This window comes from Dasypus novemcinctus, chromosome Y, assembly GCF_030445035.2.
Source record: "Dasypus novemcinctus isolate mDasNov1 chromosome Y, mDasNov1.1.hap2, whole genome shotgun sequence".
NCBI classification, from domain to species: domain Eukaryota; kingdom Metazoa; phylum Chordata; class Mammalia; order Cingulata; family Dasypodidae; genus Dasypus; species Dasypus novemcinctus.
Window position 1 is genome coordinate 21,325,254 of NC_092216.1, and position 16,595 is coordinate 21,341,848.

General features: G+C 43.5%; 2 protein-coding genes across 2 annotated transcripts; both read right to left on the reverse strand.

Moving 5' to 3' along the window:
- Window positions 1-133: 133 nt before the first annotated feature.
- On the reverse strand, window positions 134-4,929 carry LOC139438352 (testis-specific Y-encoded protein 3-like). The gene is made up of 4 exons (XM_071213435.1): window positions 4,825-4,929; window positions 4,584-4,695; window positions 4,363-4,508; window positions 134-4,252 (listed from the first exon to the last, which is right to left on the reverse strand). Exons 1-4 carry the CDS (start codon window positions 4,882-4,884, stop codon window positions 4,163-4,165), a joined length of 408 nt encoding a protein of 135 aa, XP_071069536.1. The 5' UTR covers window positions 4,885-4,929; the 3' UTR covers window positions 134-4,162.
- Window positions 4,930-9,272: 4,343 nt separating this feature from the next.
- Window positions 9,273-12,412, reverse strand: LOC139438353 (testis-specific Y-encoded protein 2-like). Its single transcript, XM_071213436.1, has 6 exons — window positions 11,795-12,412; window positions 10,779-10,856; window positions 10,542-10,650; window positions 10,298-10,443; window positions 10,107-10,189; window positions 9,273-9,445 (listed from the first exon to the last, which is right to left on the reverse strand). The coding sequence occupies exons 1-6, from the start codon at window positions 12,155-12,157 to the stop codon at window positions 9,301-9,303; spliced, it is 924 nt and encodes a 307-aa protein (XP_071069537.1). The 5' UTR covers window positions 12,158-12,412; the 3' UTR covers window positions 9,273-9,300.
- Between the last annotated feature and the right edge of the window lie 4,183 nt (window positions 12,413-16,595).

Here is a 16,595-nt window from a genome sequence, read left to right on the forward strand (position 1 = left end):
CTTGTCCCTGAACAGACAAGTGGGTTCTGCTTGAATAATCCCTCAACCCCCTCTATGCTTCAAGGGATGTGAATTGGAATTTCTTGGCAGTATAAGTCATGGGTGTTTTGGTCTTTCTTTTTATTTCTTTTCATTTTTTTTTCTTTTTCTTTTTTGTAATAATGGAAATGGATGGGCAGATACCAAGCATATGAACTCTAGTCTCTTTGTCCTTTGTACAGCACCAGAACCATTGGCCATAGGCGGGGCTGCAGTTCTTATTCTTTGCATGCACACATGGCTTCTGCTGGAATTTTAAGTTTTAGCAAGTTTACACAAACAGCCCAGATATTCATGAAGAAACACACAGCCCCCACACATAGCCCATATCAGTAGCATGATAAGAACTGTAAGGGCCCCTTGAAATCTAAAGTTCTGGAACTGGAAAGGCCTCTGTCAGTCCCATCTGTGGGGTGAGTGATAGGAACAGCAGCCAAAGCTGATCTAGGCTTCTTTTCTAGAGTTTAAGCTTCCCCCCTTAAAAAGGGGGCCACGGCATCTTCTAGAATGTCAAATCCATAGAGGAGGTGATATCTAATGCTTGAGGGGCAAGGAAGATCCATGAATTCTGATATCAAATCCTGTGCCTTGACAGTGCTGCTGTGATACACAACATTAAGTCTGCCATAAAATTAGCAGGGGGGACAGAGTCGATATAGAGCCAGCAATGTCAATATAGTTATGGCGATGACAGAGATGCTCATGTGGACTCTTACCTGATCATGGGGAGGAGTTCCTGGGTGAAACAATGAATATCCATTTACAGTTATGGGCAGGGTCTCCCCTTTGTTGTTCCCATGGACTAGAGTTGCTTCTGGGAGGATATTACACTCTCAGGGAGGAAGAGCTGAAGTGTCTGCCCTTGCTGAGGGAGTTTTCCCAGGTGTGGGTCTTTCTGCAGGAGACCGTCCCATTCTTTGAATTTAATGCATTATTAAATGACGACATAGGAAAGGACAGGACCACCAGATGCACAAGCACTGGTTGTGATAGCAACTGTGTGGTGCACCGTACAATAAGTAGGAGACTTCTAATAGAGGGTTTCATGGCCAAGAAGTGTATTCACAGAGGGCATAGAGACCCCACATTTTCCTATGAACCACCTACTGCTGGGCTTGGCACAACACTTAAGCCTGCCTGTAGACAAGAGAGCTATTAACAGAGGTAAAATACCTGGTGTCATCACTAGGAATACCCTGGGGACAACCTTGCATCTGCATACTTGCCATTCCACCTTCTATCCCCAATGGAGAGGCCTGAGTAAAACAAGGAATTCAGCTGAGCCCAGGCAATTATGAGCCAATCTCTTTCTTTCCTATAGATCCCCTTTCCATTAGTTACCAAGATCAATGGCACCTTTACCACCTCCTCTCAGGAATCTACATTTCCTGCATTTTTTGAGACATACCTTTTAAAAGATACTTAGATTATATATATGTTACATAAATGAATGAATGCAGACAATTCCCATATTTCCCAGTCGCTACCCCTCCCACACTTTCCCACATTAACAACATCCTTCATTCGCGTGGTACTTTTCTTACAATTGATGAACACATACTGGAGGACACTATTAAGTGTGGTTTATAGTTTACATCATAGTTTAAAATCTCTGCCACACATTTTTATAAGTTATGGCAAAATATACAATGGCCTGTATCTGTAACTATAACATCATTAAAGACAATTCCAATGTCATAAAAGGCCATCATATTACACCTGTTTTATTTTTAAGATACTTAGGTTACATAAATGGGACATTAAAGAAAAATAGGGGACACACATGATTCAGTCCCCACACCTACCACGTTTTCCCACATAAACAATATCCTTCTTTAGTGTGGTACATTCCTTGCAATTGATGAACACATTTTGGAGCATTGCCACTAAGCACGGATTAAGGTTTACATTGTAGACACATATTTTAAATGCATGATCTCATTTAATCCTCACAGCCACCTCACAAGGTAGGTATTATTATGGTTCATTTTTCAGAGATGAGAGGACTCAGTTTAAGAGAGGCAAGTTTAGTCCAATAATCCAGAGTGTAGGAGTTGCAAGTCTGCATCCATGTGGAATCTAACCCTCATCTTGATACAGAGGTGGCGTGGATATAACCATCCCAGGATCCACAGGATGGAGGAACAGAGTGTGAATTAGAGTGGACTTACTGATATTCTACTATGGAAATACTGAGATTAGTAAAGGAAGAAATTGTGGCATTAATGTGGAGAGAGAGGCCATGGTAGCTGCTGAGGGTAGGGAGAGGGAAGAAGAGATATGGTGTGGGGGCATTTTCAGGACTTGGAGTTGTCCTGGGTGGTACTGCAGGGACAGATGCTGGACATTATATGTTCTGCCATGGCCCACTGGGTGGACTGGGGGAGAGTGTAAAGTACAATATAAACCATTATCCATGTGGTGCAGCAGTGCTCCAAAATGTAGTCACCAAATGCAATGAATGTGCCAAAATGATGAAAGAGGTTGTCGATGTGTAAGGAGTGCGGGGGAGGCTATGGGGGATATTTGGGGACCTCTTACATTTTTTAAATGTAACTTAAAAAAAAAATAAAGAGGGAAAAAAAAAAGAGGCAAGTTTCTTGCCTAAGCCTAGAACTGAAGCACCAGTAGCCTGTCCCTAGAGCTTATTCAAACAATTATTCCATTGTTTCTGAAAGTGTGTTCTGCATAAATCACCTGTATTATACTCACCTCATTATAACAATAAAGTGCTGGGCCTCACGCCAGCTGAACTGTGTCAGTATCTCTCTGGGTGGCACTCAGCAATATGCATTTTATCCAGGTATTTGAGATCAGACTCAGTTTTGAGAATGAACTTGCTATACTTAACACATACATGCTGACACACTATTATCACCTATTGATGCAGGCACGTAAATAAAAATGCATCATTAGCACGTAATATATTTTTGTTGTAAGCTGCTGAGATTCTTGAAGTTGCTTGTTATGCACAATATTTCATAATTAGTTGTGCAACTAATTAACAAAATCTGCCTGTGTCCACAGAGTTAATCCAAATTTCAGACACTGACTCAGTAATCTTTAAATACATTGAATTGCCCAAACTATTGTTTAGAAACACTATCTTGACAAGTTGCCCTATGAAGAACTGTGTTATTAATACAGATTTGGAAAACATTTTGTTTAGAAGTGAAAAGTTTTAAGATTTCCTCCATCTTGTGTTTTGTTCATTTTCATAAGAATATTCAGGATGAAAGGATATTAGGTGAAACATCAAAAATTAAGCACATAAAGGTTTTACCAACCCGTGAGCTGCTTGTTCACTATACCTTTTGTCTTCTCTTCCCCTTGTAAAAACGATAACCCAAAATTAATTGGCCTCTCTCTTCTCTCATCATCCCTAGTCCATGAAATGGTAGGAACCACTATGCCCCAAATTATAATTCCATGGCTGCTATACCCCCTCACTTCACCATTAGAGACCCTACTTTCCATAGGTAAGTTATTTTTATGCAGCAATTTAGAAAAGTCTAAAACAGGAATTCTTAACTTATTGTGTTCCATGGATCCCTTGGTCAGTCAGGTGAAAATCATGGGCGCTTCCTCAAAATGTAGCATCAGAGAGTTTTAAGATACTCAACAAGTGTCATGTCTAACAACTATGGTAATTTAAAAAAACCACGATTATTAGTGATTTTTCAACTTATGCAACTGTCATGTGACATGAGATGAACACTACTGTAATCTACTGCTTAATTCAAAAGTGAAGGAATACTGGATTTCAGGTAGGTCAGAGAAAATAAAGGTAAGTTGACAGTTTTCAATTCAAGCTCAATCTTAGGGTGAGCAAACCAAAATGTTGGAGCTGGGGCTGGGGCTGATGCCCATGTTACTATGCTTAGGAGTGGAGAAGATTATCTCTGCATCTAAGTGTATTCGGCTGGACTTGCTTTCTAGCTGGATTAAGCTTCTCCAGTGACAACTTTGTTTTCATTACACTACTCCAGGGTTCCTATCTTGGAATAACTCCCTGAAGACCTGGGGTTACTCACTGCTTCTCTCTTACCCTTAGTTCCTTCACTAGAGAACCGAAAGTTCCAGGCAGCTGGCACACAGATTTAACCCCCACTGCATCCCATTCTCACCTGTCTGCCTCTCTGTTCCCTCTTCTTGCCTCCTCCATCCTTGGGTAGTATTGCAGGGGATTCAGCCAGAGATCCTTACAGATGATCTGGTAGTGGAAAAAGCATGGTGGGACCAGGGTATGGACCCTATTCCCACTACCCAAGTAGCTGGGAGGCCCTCCAAGGCCATTTCTTATGCTCCCCATGATGGCCTCACCTCAGCAATCCTATTAGATTCTGCAAAGTTGTGGTCAGAAAACAAGTTAAAAAGCTTAAAATTGGTGCAGTGGTGGCTGCGGTTGTAGGCCTGGTGTTCAAAAGTGTGGAACCATTGGATCGGAGTGGAGTAAAATTCCCAGTATCCTGGAAGAAGAGGAAGATGTGGGAAAAGATTCTGAACACCTCCGTGCCTGGCCCATCCAGAAAACCACATCTTACCAGTGATGGTAATGTCATAAATCTTAATGATGGCTTCATTTTCAAAGTAGGGGTTGCTCCGAAAGGAAAATGTGATCTTGCAGCTCTTCCTGGGATAGCTGAATTCTTCCACCTGACAGGGAAAGGTAGAGAAAGGTGACCCCTCCCTATGGAACAAGCCTTTCCCTGATTCGGTTCTGAATCAGTACCACTTGCCCTCAATAGCTAGCTCATCCCTGAGGGCTGATGCTCCCAGACTCACCTCCAAATTGATCATGTAGCTGAGCATGTCCACATCTTGGTCAGTGATGATGGCTGACATCTGAGGTGGTTCAGAATCTGCACCGGGTCAAGAAGCCTTAACATGCTACGGATGGAAGGGATAGATGCAAGCAGTGTACATCCACAGAGCAATGAGACATGGGTAGTGCACCTCCCAGATTTCTAGGCATTGCTGGATGGTCTCCTTCAATCACACCCTTCATCATAGACTACCTTTCGTCTACTGTTTTCTTGGCTTTCTGTTCCCATATAGCCGTCTGCTCTCACACTTGGAAAGTCTGTTTCCTGAGATCCTGAGCGCTCTCTTACAAATCTGTGGGGGTCTGTATGCTACTAATTATGCACGAAAGGCAGTCTCTGAGTTCCTGGTGAGGGTGCAAAAGTGTACATAGGACTTCATGTGCTGAATGTATCCGCCTAAGTAAGCAGTACATAGAGCTAAATCCTACACATGAAGAAGGAAGACAAAATTACTACCCACAGAATCAATATCCTCCCAAGACCCCTGTGTGTGGCTGTGTCCATCCCTTTTCCTCAACAGGACCTCTTTCCTCTTGCACCACTGCCTCTCACAACTAGGACTGCCTCCTTCCCCAGCTGTGACTTCCTCCCATGACCCTCACCCCTAGTCCACTCCCCTTGGAATTGCAGTAAGGATACGTTTTTTGTTGGTATTTTTTTTTTTGGTGTTTTTTGGGGGAGGGCTTTTATCATCTTTTTGTATTAAAATATAATCAACATATAATAAAATGTCCAGCCCTTAATCTGTTCAGTAGCCACAACTCTACACACCCACATAATCACCAAACAGGATTTAGCAGATTTTCACCACCCCCAAAAGTTTCTTTGCGTCTCTTCGGCCAAATTCCCTCCCTGCACTTAAGAAAGCTGCACTTTCTATCACCAGAAAGGAGCTTTGCCTGCGCTTGGACTTTAGCTAAACGCAGTTGCACAAGGATACGGTTTTGACCCAGAAGCCAGGAATACCCTCGATGATGCTGCTTCTGCGCTGCAGGTGCGGCTTAAGCCTCCGCTTCAGCTTGCGCTTCAGCAGGCACAGGGCCCGGTTGGCTCGGGCTTGCAGGCTGCTCAGCTCTAACTGCAGGACCTCCAGCGCCTGCAGGGATGTCCTGGCCTCCGCGGCATCGCACCCTGGCTGGGCCCGCCCGCACTCCTCCTGCCCCTCCTCCAGGCTTTTCTGCTCCGCCTCTCGCTCCTGCTCTTGCACCTGCTCTTCGGCCACTCCCTCCACTACCTCCATGATATTCTCCAGCACCACGTCCTCCCCGATCACACTGAAGCCTCAAGCTCGTCAGACAAATTTATTAGTCTCAGGGGCTTGTTTATATACCCCAACAGGTCGTGAGAAGAGGAACTATCCTAGATAACTATTACCACTAGCAGGAACTATTCTAGATAACCATTACCATTATGTTATCCTTAAGAATACGGTGGATTAGATAGTGACCAAAGCTCACAATATTCTATTATGTTACTGAAACAAATACACTCATAAATCTTGTTGCCCAGGTCGTTCGTGCTATCAAGTCCTGGTTCCGCCAGGCACGTGCACCTGTAGGGACAGCATGGCCCAGTTATTACGGAAGTAACTTGCTGTTACGGAAACAAATGCCTTTGTTTCCCACAGGCATATGCATGGAAAGCATGATTTTAAAATGTAGCGCTCTGGACAGATAATTGAGGACTGGACACTGACAATATTTCTCAACAGGGCAGAAGTTACACTTTCACAATTACCCAAAATGAGCATTTTCAAGGTTTGTCAGTAGGGCTGAAGTTACATCTTTAGTCATTACACATAGGGGCAACTGATACAAAAGTAGTCAAGCAGTTCAAAGATCAGTGTATTCTTAGTTTGTGGGAGAGTAGTCTAAGCATATAGATTAAAACTGTCAGTCATGAGCTCACAAAATTATTTCTCAAGGCTTGCTGTGGAACTTTTAAGAAGTGAAAGGCTGCTGTGACTAGAAGGGAAAAGAACTTGAAGGTTTGTGGGGAAATGCAAAGCAATATGTGGAGTCACCCAATGCTGATTTTGGGCAAAAGATTCAAGGCTGTCAGAAGAGGGCTAAAAACAAAGTGATTACATTTAGGGTCATCATGGAAGGAGTGTACATGGGTAGCCTGACACTTGTTTACACCAGCATGCACACTTAGATCTCATTACCTCTGACTAGATCCATTTTGCACCAAAAATGAAATGCAAAGAAAGGAAAGGTAGCACTGCACTTTTCATTATGAGAAATGTTTTCTTCTTGCAGTTCTGATTTTCCTGTACTCACCAGACTCAGAAGCCCTGGAAAATCTGAACCTTCCACATGCAAGTTTCCTTTTCCCAAAGTGCCTGTGAATATATTTCACATCAAGTCCCTAAACTCTAATTTTGAAGAGTGGTCCTGACAGGGTGACTGGTAGTCACTGCAAAGGGTTCTTGCATTCAAAAATCTTTGGTGAATGTTTTCTTCAATAATGGACTAAAATTTAAGATATCCTCTATCCTGTTTGGAAGGATGGAACGTTGTGGTAATGGATGGTGACGATGGTAGCACAACGCTGTAAATGCTATTACCACCGAAGTACATATAGATACCTGAATGCTACTGAAAGGAAAATGTAATGACTCCCAGGGATGAGCTTCGTGGCACTGAGAGTTTATTACCAAGCACCAACAACCAAATATGCATGTGGAAATAGACTATGACCAAAATGAGGGCGCATTAAATATGTTTTATGGCCAAAAGACTTCAAAAAGTGCAGAGTTCATCCCAGACATTATGTCATGGTGGAAAACTCAAGTGCAGATGAATGGATTAAAAAAAAAACAACTTTGGTATAGGCAAATAATAAAACATTATTCAGTCATAAAAAGGAATAGAGTTCTTAAGCCATGACACAAATGAATCTTCTGAACATTGTACTGAATGAAACAACACTCAAAAAGATGAATACTGTTGATTACCCTTTAGGAAGCATCTAAAATAATTAAGAGATGGAAAGTAGATTAGAAGGCTGGGAAAAGAGAATGGAGAGTTATGTTTAAAAGGAAAATGTTTAATTTATGAAAAATTTTAGATAATGAATGCAGATCCTCTGGGGGACTTCACTAATTACCACACTAAACAAAACTTCAAACAAAAGCCCTACGGACATCTCTACACTATATGCAAGGCACCGAGGTCCATGAAATCCATACCTGTTCAGCTGGCTACACAGGAATTCCCTACATGTGATTCTTCTCCCCTTTTACTTCCATCTGTAGTTTTCACAACCATCAAACATATGTCTTAGAGATGTGAATCTTCAAACTGTTCGTATGCCAATTGAGCCCTCAATCCCAGCAGAGTCGTGACCAACAGTTACTCTCCAGCTCTTCAGACTTGTCCAGGACAACTAACGAAATGATGATGGTGGGCAAGTCCATCCCCCAAGTGGGGAGAATTTACAGTTACAAGCAAAACAGTTAATCATGGACTTAGGTAGACTTATTGTTTTTGGTATCATGTGGTAACAAAGAACTTTTAACATTGATAAAAAGACAGTGACTACCAGAGTTTCAGAGGGAGAAGGAATGATAAGCAGGCAGAACACTACTTTTAGGGCATTGCAATTGTCCTGTATGTTACTGCAGTGACAGACACAGGGCATTATACGTTTGCCAAAGCCTATAAAACTAAACAGTGTGAAGTGCAAAAGACACACTATAGACCTTGGTTAGTAACAGTGCTTCTATTTGGTTCATCAAGTCGAACAAATATCCATCATTAATGAATGGCATTAGTAATGGGAAAATGTGTATGAGGGTGGGTATAGGTAATACAGGGATCCCCTATACTTTTGATGTAACTTTTCTGTAGTTAAAACTTCTCGGAAGTTTATAATGATTTTTAAAATGAAAATATTAGACCATATGTTTGGTAACAGAATAAACTTTTAAATCCATAGAACTACACTATACAGACAGGAAACACCAAGTTAAATCATGGAATATAGTTAATATTATGATTATTAAAATGTTCTCTCACCAATTGTAATAAGTGTTCCACGTTGATGTGAGGTGTTATTAGGGTGGTACGTGGGAATTCTGCATTTTATGCATGATTTCACTGTAAACCCAGAACTTTCCTAAGAAATAAAGAACACCTATCTCTAGCAACTAGTCTCTTCTTCTTGTCCTCCCCAGTGCCTCTACTAGTAGAAATAATTGTGCCCTCATTTAGACACCCAAAGCATAATACATACGATCCACATTTGTAGGCCAAGCCCTTTTCCCTGGCTCCTTCTCTCCAGACTAGGAATTTCCTAGAGAATATTAAGAAGCCCTAAACAAGGAGTTCTATTTATTGCATCTACTCCAAAAAAAAAAAAAAAAAAATCATATAAATACACACACAAAGACAGACATACGTGTTTGTGTTTATTTCTAACTACTATCACTTCAGTGTCTTCCTCTCTTATTACCCAGTTCTTCATTTCTCTCCTGCCCAGGAGAAGCATCTTGCCACCATTTCTTGTTTCTGAAGTAGCTCTTTATGCCTTCTGATATTTGCTCTATCATTTTCATATTAAAAGCTCTACGAGCCCTGAAACATGAACACATAGAAAAGTATACAGATACACATACATACACACACACACACTAAAAGCTGTATTTTTTTCCTGGGCAATATTAGAATATTAAGTTAATTCCTACAGGTCCTGTACTGGAGACTATTCCTTCATCACTTGTGATTTCTTAAACTTTCTCCCCCATGAGTTCATATAATCCCTGCATGCCTATATTATCCATATTGCTGTGGGAGGGGTCAGGAGATAGACATGACAATTAAAAGACTGATTATATGAATAGAAAAGTGATGGAACACTCTAGTGAGTAATTCCATAGAGATTGGTAGTCATTTTCGGAGAAGGTGGTTATAAAGCCTTAGGGTGAGCCAAACCTAAATGTAGGAGTTTGACTGTGGAAATGAAACCCATGGAATGATGTTTCAGGGAAATGGAGCTAAAGATTCAGCCTTCCATCCATATGAGTGGCCTGGGCTGGTCATGCTCCTTTATTAGGCTTAAACTTCCCCATCCAGAACCTGTTTTGAAACAGTTCTCCAATGTTCCTGTCTCACAATGACTCCCTGCCTGACCTGGGGTGCATAAAGTCTTACTCTTAACCTCAGTTCCTCCACCACAGAAATGAATTTCCCAGCAAATGACCACTGCATTTCAGTCCCCACTGCCCATTATCCTCACCCATCCTCTCCGTTCTCTGTGCTGGTCCCTTCCTCCCTTGGGTAGTACTGCAGGGCATTGGGCCACAGGTCCTCATTGATGATCTGATAGAGGAAACAGGTAGGGTTAGGCCAGGGTAAGAACCTCATTCCCCAAGCAGCTAGGGGCAGGCCAACAAAGGCCACTTCTGATGATTCCCAGAGTTGCCCCACCTCAGCAATTCTGTTATACACTGCAAAGTTGTGGTCGGAGAACCAGTTGAAGAAGTTAAAGTTATCATTGTGATGCCTGTGACGGGAGGCCTGGCGTCCATAATCCCGGAACCACTGGACTGGAGTGGAATGAGAGGGCCTATATCCTGTAGAAAGAGGAAAATGTGATCCAGGGACTGGATCCTTTCGGTTTAAGGCCCACCCCTACCATTTGCCATGATCCACCTGGAAAGCCATCTCTTACCAGTGACATTAAAGTCATACTCCTTAATGATTACTTCATTCTGGAAATACGGGTTTCTCCTAAAGAAAAACGTGATCTTGCAGTGGTTCTTGGCTTGGCTGTTCTCCACCTGCCATGACGACATGGAGTAGACATGTACAATCTCTTCCTAGAAGACCCCTGCCTGTTTCCATGGATGAATTATTTCCCCTTGCTGGCCCCCACCCAGCTCCAGCACCTCAGTCTTCCCTGCCTCACCTCCAGATTGGTCATGTAGTTAAGCATGTCTTCATCTTGGTCAGTGATCATGGCTGATATCTGGGGATGGTTCAGAATCTGCATTGAGTCAAGGAGCCTTCTAAGCTAGGAATGAAAGGGTTAAAAGCAGGCAAAGCATATCTGGCAAGCGACCAACATAAGGCAGGACATCTACCAGATAATCTGCCATTGTAGAGCTCTCTCTCAATTGCCATCCTTCATGAGAGGTTGCTTAGGCTCTACGGTCCTCTCGGTTTTCTGTGGCTGTCTGTACTCACATATGGACTGTTTGTTTCTAAGGAGCTCTTGATCCCTCTCTCTCCTATGTGCCCTCCTGTCTCTTCTGCCCTGATACTTCTTGGGTCTGGATGTGTGCTCTCTGGGCTCTCAGTGAGGACGTGGGGATGTTCACATAAGGCTATGACCTGAAAAATGTCCTCTGGTTTAACATGAGCTACATGGCTATGTTTGGAGCTCTGCTGGCATCACACAGTACAAGGAGATGGCATATATATTTGGAGGAAGAGCGCATGCAGTGAAGATGGTGCCAAGCAAGGGACAGCAGCTGTAGCACAAAGGAAATCACTGTTTGGAAAATGTGGTGTTTGGCAAGGAAATAGTGGCAGTGACAACACAGCACGTACATGACAGGATGGGAGTTTGCACAACATCCGGTCGGTTATTTTCCACGAAAAAGTGTGCTACACGTACCTGCTGTATGTGAAAGTTTCTTTATGCTGTTTTTAATGCTGCATACAGATCTCCACACATACGTAAACACCCACGAAGTTTCCCCACATTACGCATAAGCCCAAAGGTTTCAGGCACCTTTTGCCTAGGATTTGCGTGAGTGTGGTTCAAGAAAGGCCGTTGTCTCATCCCTGGGCCCGTTGGTTCCCAACTGTACCCACCCCAGCTGTGAGTAACCCCTCGCCAACTGGCAGTGCCCTCTCTAACCACCATTTCCCTAGGTGAACCCCATGGAGGCCACCACGTGTGAGCAATAGGAAGGATACGGCTTTGACCCAGAAACCAGGAATACCCTGGATGACGGCTTTTCTGTTGTCCATGTGTTTTTTGCGCCTCTGCCACAGGGTACGCTTCAGCCGAAAGAAGGCCCTGCTGGCTTCGGCATTCACTGGCTCCAGATCTAACTGAGGGCTAACAGCTGCTCCAAGGAGGGTCGGGTACTGGTGGGTCCACGTTCTGGCCGTGCCTGCCTGTTTTGCTTCCGCCTCTCCGCTAGTTTCTCCTCTCGCTCCTCCTCTACTACTATAACCGCCACCTCCAGTATATTCTCCACTACCACATCCTTCCCCACCTCTGCCTCGTCTTTCTTTCCCCGGATCTCGGTTGCCTGGAAGGCTACCTCCCCACATACCGGGGCCTCCCCCGACTCCTTCCCTCCAGCTGGGGCCTGTGCCTCCGGCCCTGCCCTGCAGCTCTGTGGGGACCGCTCGCCGGCAGGCCCCAGCGACTCTCCTACCAGAGGGCCGCTTGCCAGGCCAACGAGGTGTTCTGAGCGTGCCTGGGGAGCCGGGCCTTCGCCAGGACCCGCTTCACTCGCCATGTGGCCCGGGCCGGTGCAGGGAAAGACCCCGCACACGCTCTCCCCAGGCCACGCCCGCGGGTACAGCAGCGCCCCCTAGCTACGCGGGTGGGCCCCGGCAGCCTGTGGCGTTGGAGACGTCCTGGGCGCATGCGCAGCGTTTGGTGACGGCACGACGGCCAGTGACGGGGAAAGCCGCGCTTTCCACGCCCCACGCCGCTCCCCCCCCCCCCACCCCTCCGGCGGCGCAGAGCCCTGGCCCCTCCCGCTCCTGCCCTTCCCCGCTCCTGCCCCGCCCTCACACTGGGCTGGAGCAAAGCCTGCGCCTGCAACCCGCAGCCCAGCCTTCGAGGGAGCGAGTCTGCAGGGCGCTGCTCACCTCCAGCAGGCTGGTGGGGAACGTGCGTGGCGCTCAGTGAAGGTCAGGTCAGGGCCCGCGCGGGGACCCCGGCTGGTTCTGGGGCGGAATTTCCTAAGCCATGGAGGCAGACCCCGCCATACAGGATCTGGCTGCCCGCAGCGATTATCCCGCCCACAAAACCTAAGCGGAGCCGGGAAAACTGCGCCCTGGCAGCCGAGCACCGGTGCCCGGAAAGGCGCTCTGTTCTGCCCCTAAGTTTCATTTTGGGGGCGCTAGGCCGCCTACCTGAAACCCCCCTCGCCCATACACCTGCCTCATTGAAGAGAAAAGACGGCAGGGAGGACGACAAGGAAACCAAAAAAAAAAGTCTTTCCTAAGCTAGGGGAAGGTGGGTCTTCATTCTTGAGCCTATCCAATTATGAAAACGACTGATAGAGGGGCTCCTTCATCACCGTGTGTGGACTTACTCACAGGACCGTGACTTCCTGGAAGTCGTTCTTCTGGAGCGTCTGTTCTGCTTTTCCATACTCACCCTCTTCCCATTATTATTTTTCCTTTCGTGGTACATATCTTGTAAGGCTTACTGATAAAATACTTTCTCCCGAGAGAGAATATTTCCCTCCCTTCCCGTGGTCGGGAAGTAAACTGTTAATTACTTCCATGTGATGAAGCAGAAGCCGCGGTAAAATTCAAATTTGATATTACTGACATTCAAGGATTCTTAATCTTACAAATATTTAAAGATATTAATAGATTTGTATGAAGGGAAGTGGTTGTAAATATAAAATTTTAAGGTCTTCTGAATACTATGACAGTCAATTTAAGACTTATGCACCAACATTTTTCAAGATCAAAATGATTATTCAAAAACTAAGAAAATTTCAAACGAATCCATTTATTAGTTAACAGAAATCTGATGTCACCTTTGTGTTAAGAAATTCAAACATTTGAATGCTCTGAAATATGAAGGCACAGTAGAAAGGGCCTGCATTAATTAATTCAGGGAAGAAGGAGAAAGCAGTCATGATGAGGGAGTGTTTATTGAAGGAATAGCTAGTGAGATCCTATAGGGTATCAACATCACTTGCATTTGTGATGTTTTGTGTTGTGTATATCATAACATCAGCAGTTTAGCTCCACAAGCTATATCCATTGTGCTGCAGTAATGATTAGTGGCAATGTGGCCTGCTGTTTAAAGAGCTTTTTCCTTGGCCTCTTCCAGCCAAGGCATGAGGGCCAGATTTAGTGGACCGTTTCCCTTTGCTGCTGGGATAAAATCCAGACGTGTGGGCTCACAATGGACAGCCTTGAGACCTGTGAGGCTTATCTGTCTCCACTTGCCTTCAGATTTTCATCCAGGCAACTGCGTAAAGGCCACCAAAAGGAAACTTGGGGAAATGCTTTACGGCTCAGGCTCAATACACTCTAGAAGCAATATGTATAATATACTTTATCCACACTATAGATAATCCTTCAATTTTTCTTTTTATCGTTGTAATGTACACATCTTTAATGTTTATTAAGGTAAAACACTTTTGAGCTAGTTAACTAGTGGGCAATGAAGGTAAAACTGTAAATACGTTAATAAAATCTGCAAGGAATAATCGATCCTATTTTGCATCTGAGGAGGAAAAACATAATTTTAATTTCCTTCACTTCCCTTTACTCTCTGTATAAAAAATGACAGAAATAAATAAAAATGATAAACTCAAAAAACAATTTATTCAAATCCCAAAGTTGGCACTCGAAGTGTTTGTCAGATCTGACTTTGGAACAGTTTTGAATACTGGGTCTCCACATCTGAAAATCCTGAGAGAAAAATCTACTCAGGAACAACTTTGATAGCTGTTAAAGACAATCCTCAGGATTTCAGGAAACCTCTCTAGAATTTCAGATTCACGCTTTTTCTCAAATTATGTTCATTACTTTGTTTGACTTTTTGTTTTCCCTTTCTCACTTACTTCTTAAAAAATCTTCTTTGTTTTTTCCGATCAATTCTTTACTGTTTATTAGATGACCCCTTTTCTTGGGTTACAAAAAGTAAATCGTCAAGGAAATACAGCTGATGTATGTCTCTATGCGTGTGGGTTTTGATCACAGAGAAGATACAGTTTGCTGCCTCAACTCTCCCTACTAATTGTCTTTGAGTCTCTGTGTCAGTGAATGGAGAAATGTAAAAGGACAAGGCTAAGCAACCATTTATAGCATCTAACCAAATGCAGGTTTGCGGACACTTTCTGGCTCTTTTTTGATAGTAAACCCTTGGGCTGCCCACTGGCATGACCTTTCTGTAAATAGAAACTTGCTGGGGAGTAAAGCACAAATAAGGCAAGGTGGTAAAGGCAAGTGCCTCTTTGTGTACTATGGAAAAGAAATCGTACCTGGGTGATGGCACTTGTTTGGAAAGGGATGAAAGAACTTTAGGAGTTTTTCCGAACACTGTATGCGTGATCTGGATTTTGTTTATGAGATGGGTATATGATCTGGTAAAAACCACTCACAACATATTTTAGAAGATTTCATTTCTCCACAGTATTTTTAGAAATGCTATAAAGGAAGTTCCACCACCAAAGTAAATACTAGGATAGTAGATTATTTTTGACTCATGGGTATAAAACACTAAATATTAAAGGAAACAAAATGGTACAGTTGAAACTATCCAGGGATAATGGCTATCGCAATGTTCAGCACAGATGTATTGCGGCGTTCTCAGGTTGCTAGGAGAATGCTTATCTCTTGCTAGAGGGAACTTCCTTTTTAGGAGGAGAAAACGCTAAAGAAAGATCCTCTGTGCTACTGCTAGGTGGGAAAAGCTGAACAGAAATAAGATACCTTCTCTGATATGCTTATGTTGCCAGGAAACCTAGGACCTGTCTTCCTCAGTGGTGTCTAGAGGGACACAAAGGAGACACCTAAGGATCTTCTTCTATTTGCCCATGCCTTTGTGTATTCCACACCCTTAAATGTGGGAGGGATATGTGACTTGCTTCTAACCTATACAATATGGCAAGGATGATGGATGTCCCTGGAGTTATTACATGTCAACTCTTAGAGCCTTCTTTTTCTTCCAGAGAAAGAGGGACTCTCTTTGTTGACTTGAAGAACTTAGCGACTACCGTTGAGGCCTTCACACAGTAGCCAGCAAGCACCCAGGCCTTCAGTTTATTGGGTGGAGGAAAATTAATTCCGCCACCAACTGGGATGATATTGGAAGTCATTTCTTTTCCAGAAGATTCCAAATGAGAACAGAGCTGGCCCGCATGTTGGGTACAGTCCCATGCGAGCTCGTATTGAGGACCAAGCTAAGTTCTGCCCAGAATACTAACTACTCAACTGCTATGAGGTAGTAAACAGGTGTAGTTTTAAGCCACTCTATGTGTGTCGGTTTTTTACGTGGCAATAGAAAATGAATACATCTTCTCCTTTCTTCACTTGTGGAAAAAGCCTGTTAATTCCCTACTTGCCTCTACTGGATAACTTCCCATGTACAGTTGACAAGACAGTAAATTCTGTTATCTTCTGAGATTTCTTGTTTTGTACATATCAATGAGTTTCATTCTGTTAATCTGATCAATCACTTCTGTATCCCCACTTACGTTCTTTAGTGTCTGTTCTATCAGCAAAGGACATAGACTATTACTGTGATCCGCCTATTTCTTCTTTACATCTGATGGCTCTTCCGTTATAGGACGGGAAGCTATGTTATTGATATACACTGACTTGGATTGTTGTGTCTTCCTGGTGGATTGACTTTAGGATAAATGAAAGAATCCTATATGATTCTCAGTGTTTCTTTACATAAAGTCTGTTTTGCTTGATGATAGTGGAGCTACACTCTCTTCATAAAACTTGGTACACTTTATTTCCCACTTTATTGAGCTCAATTATCTGAATTCTTACATTTAAA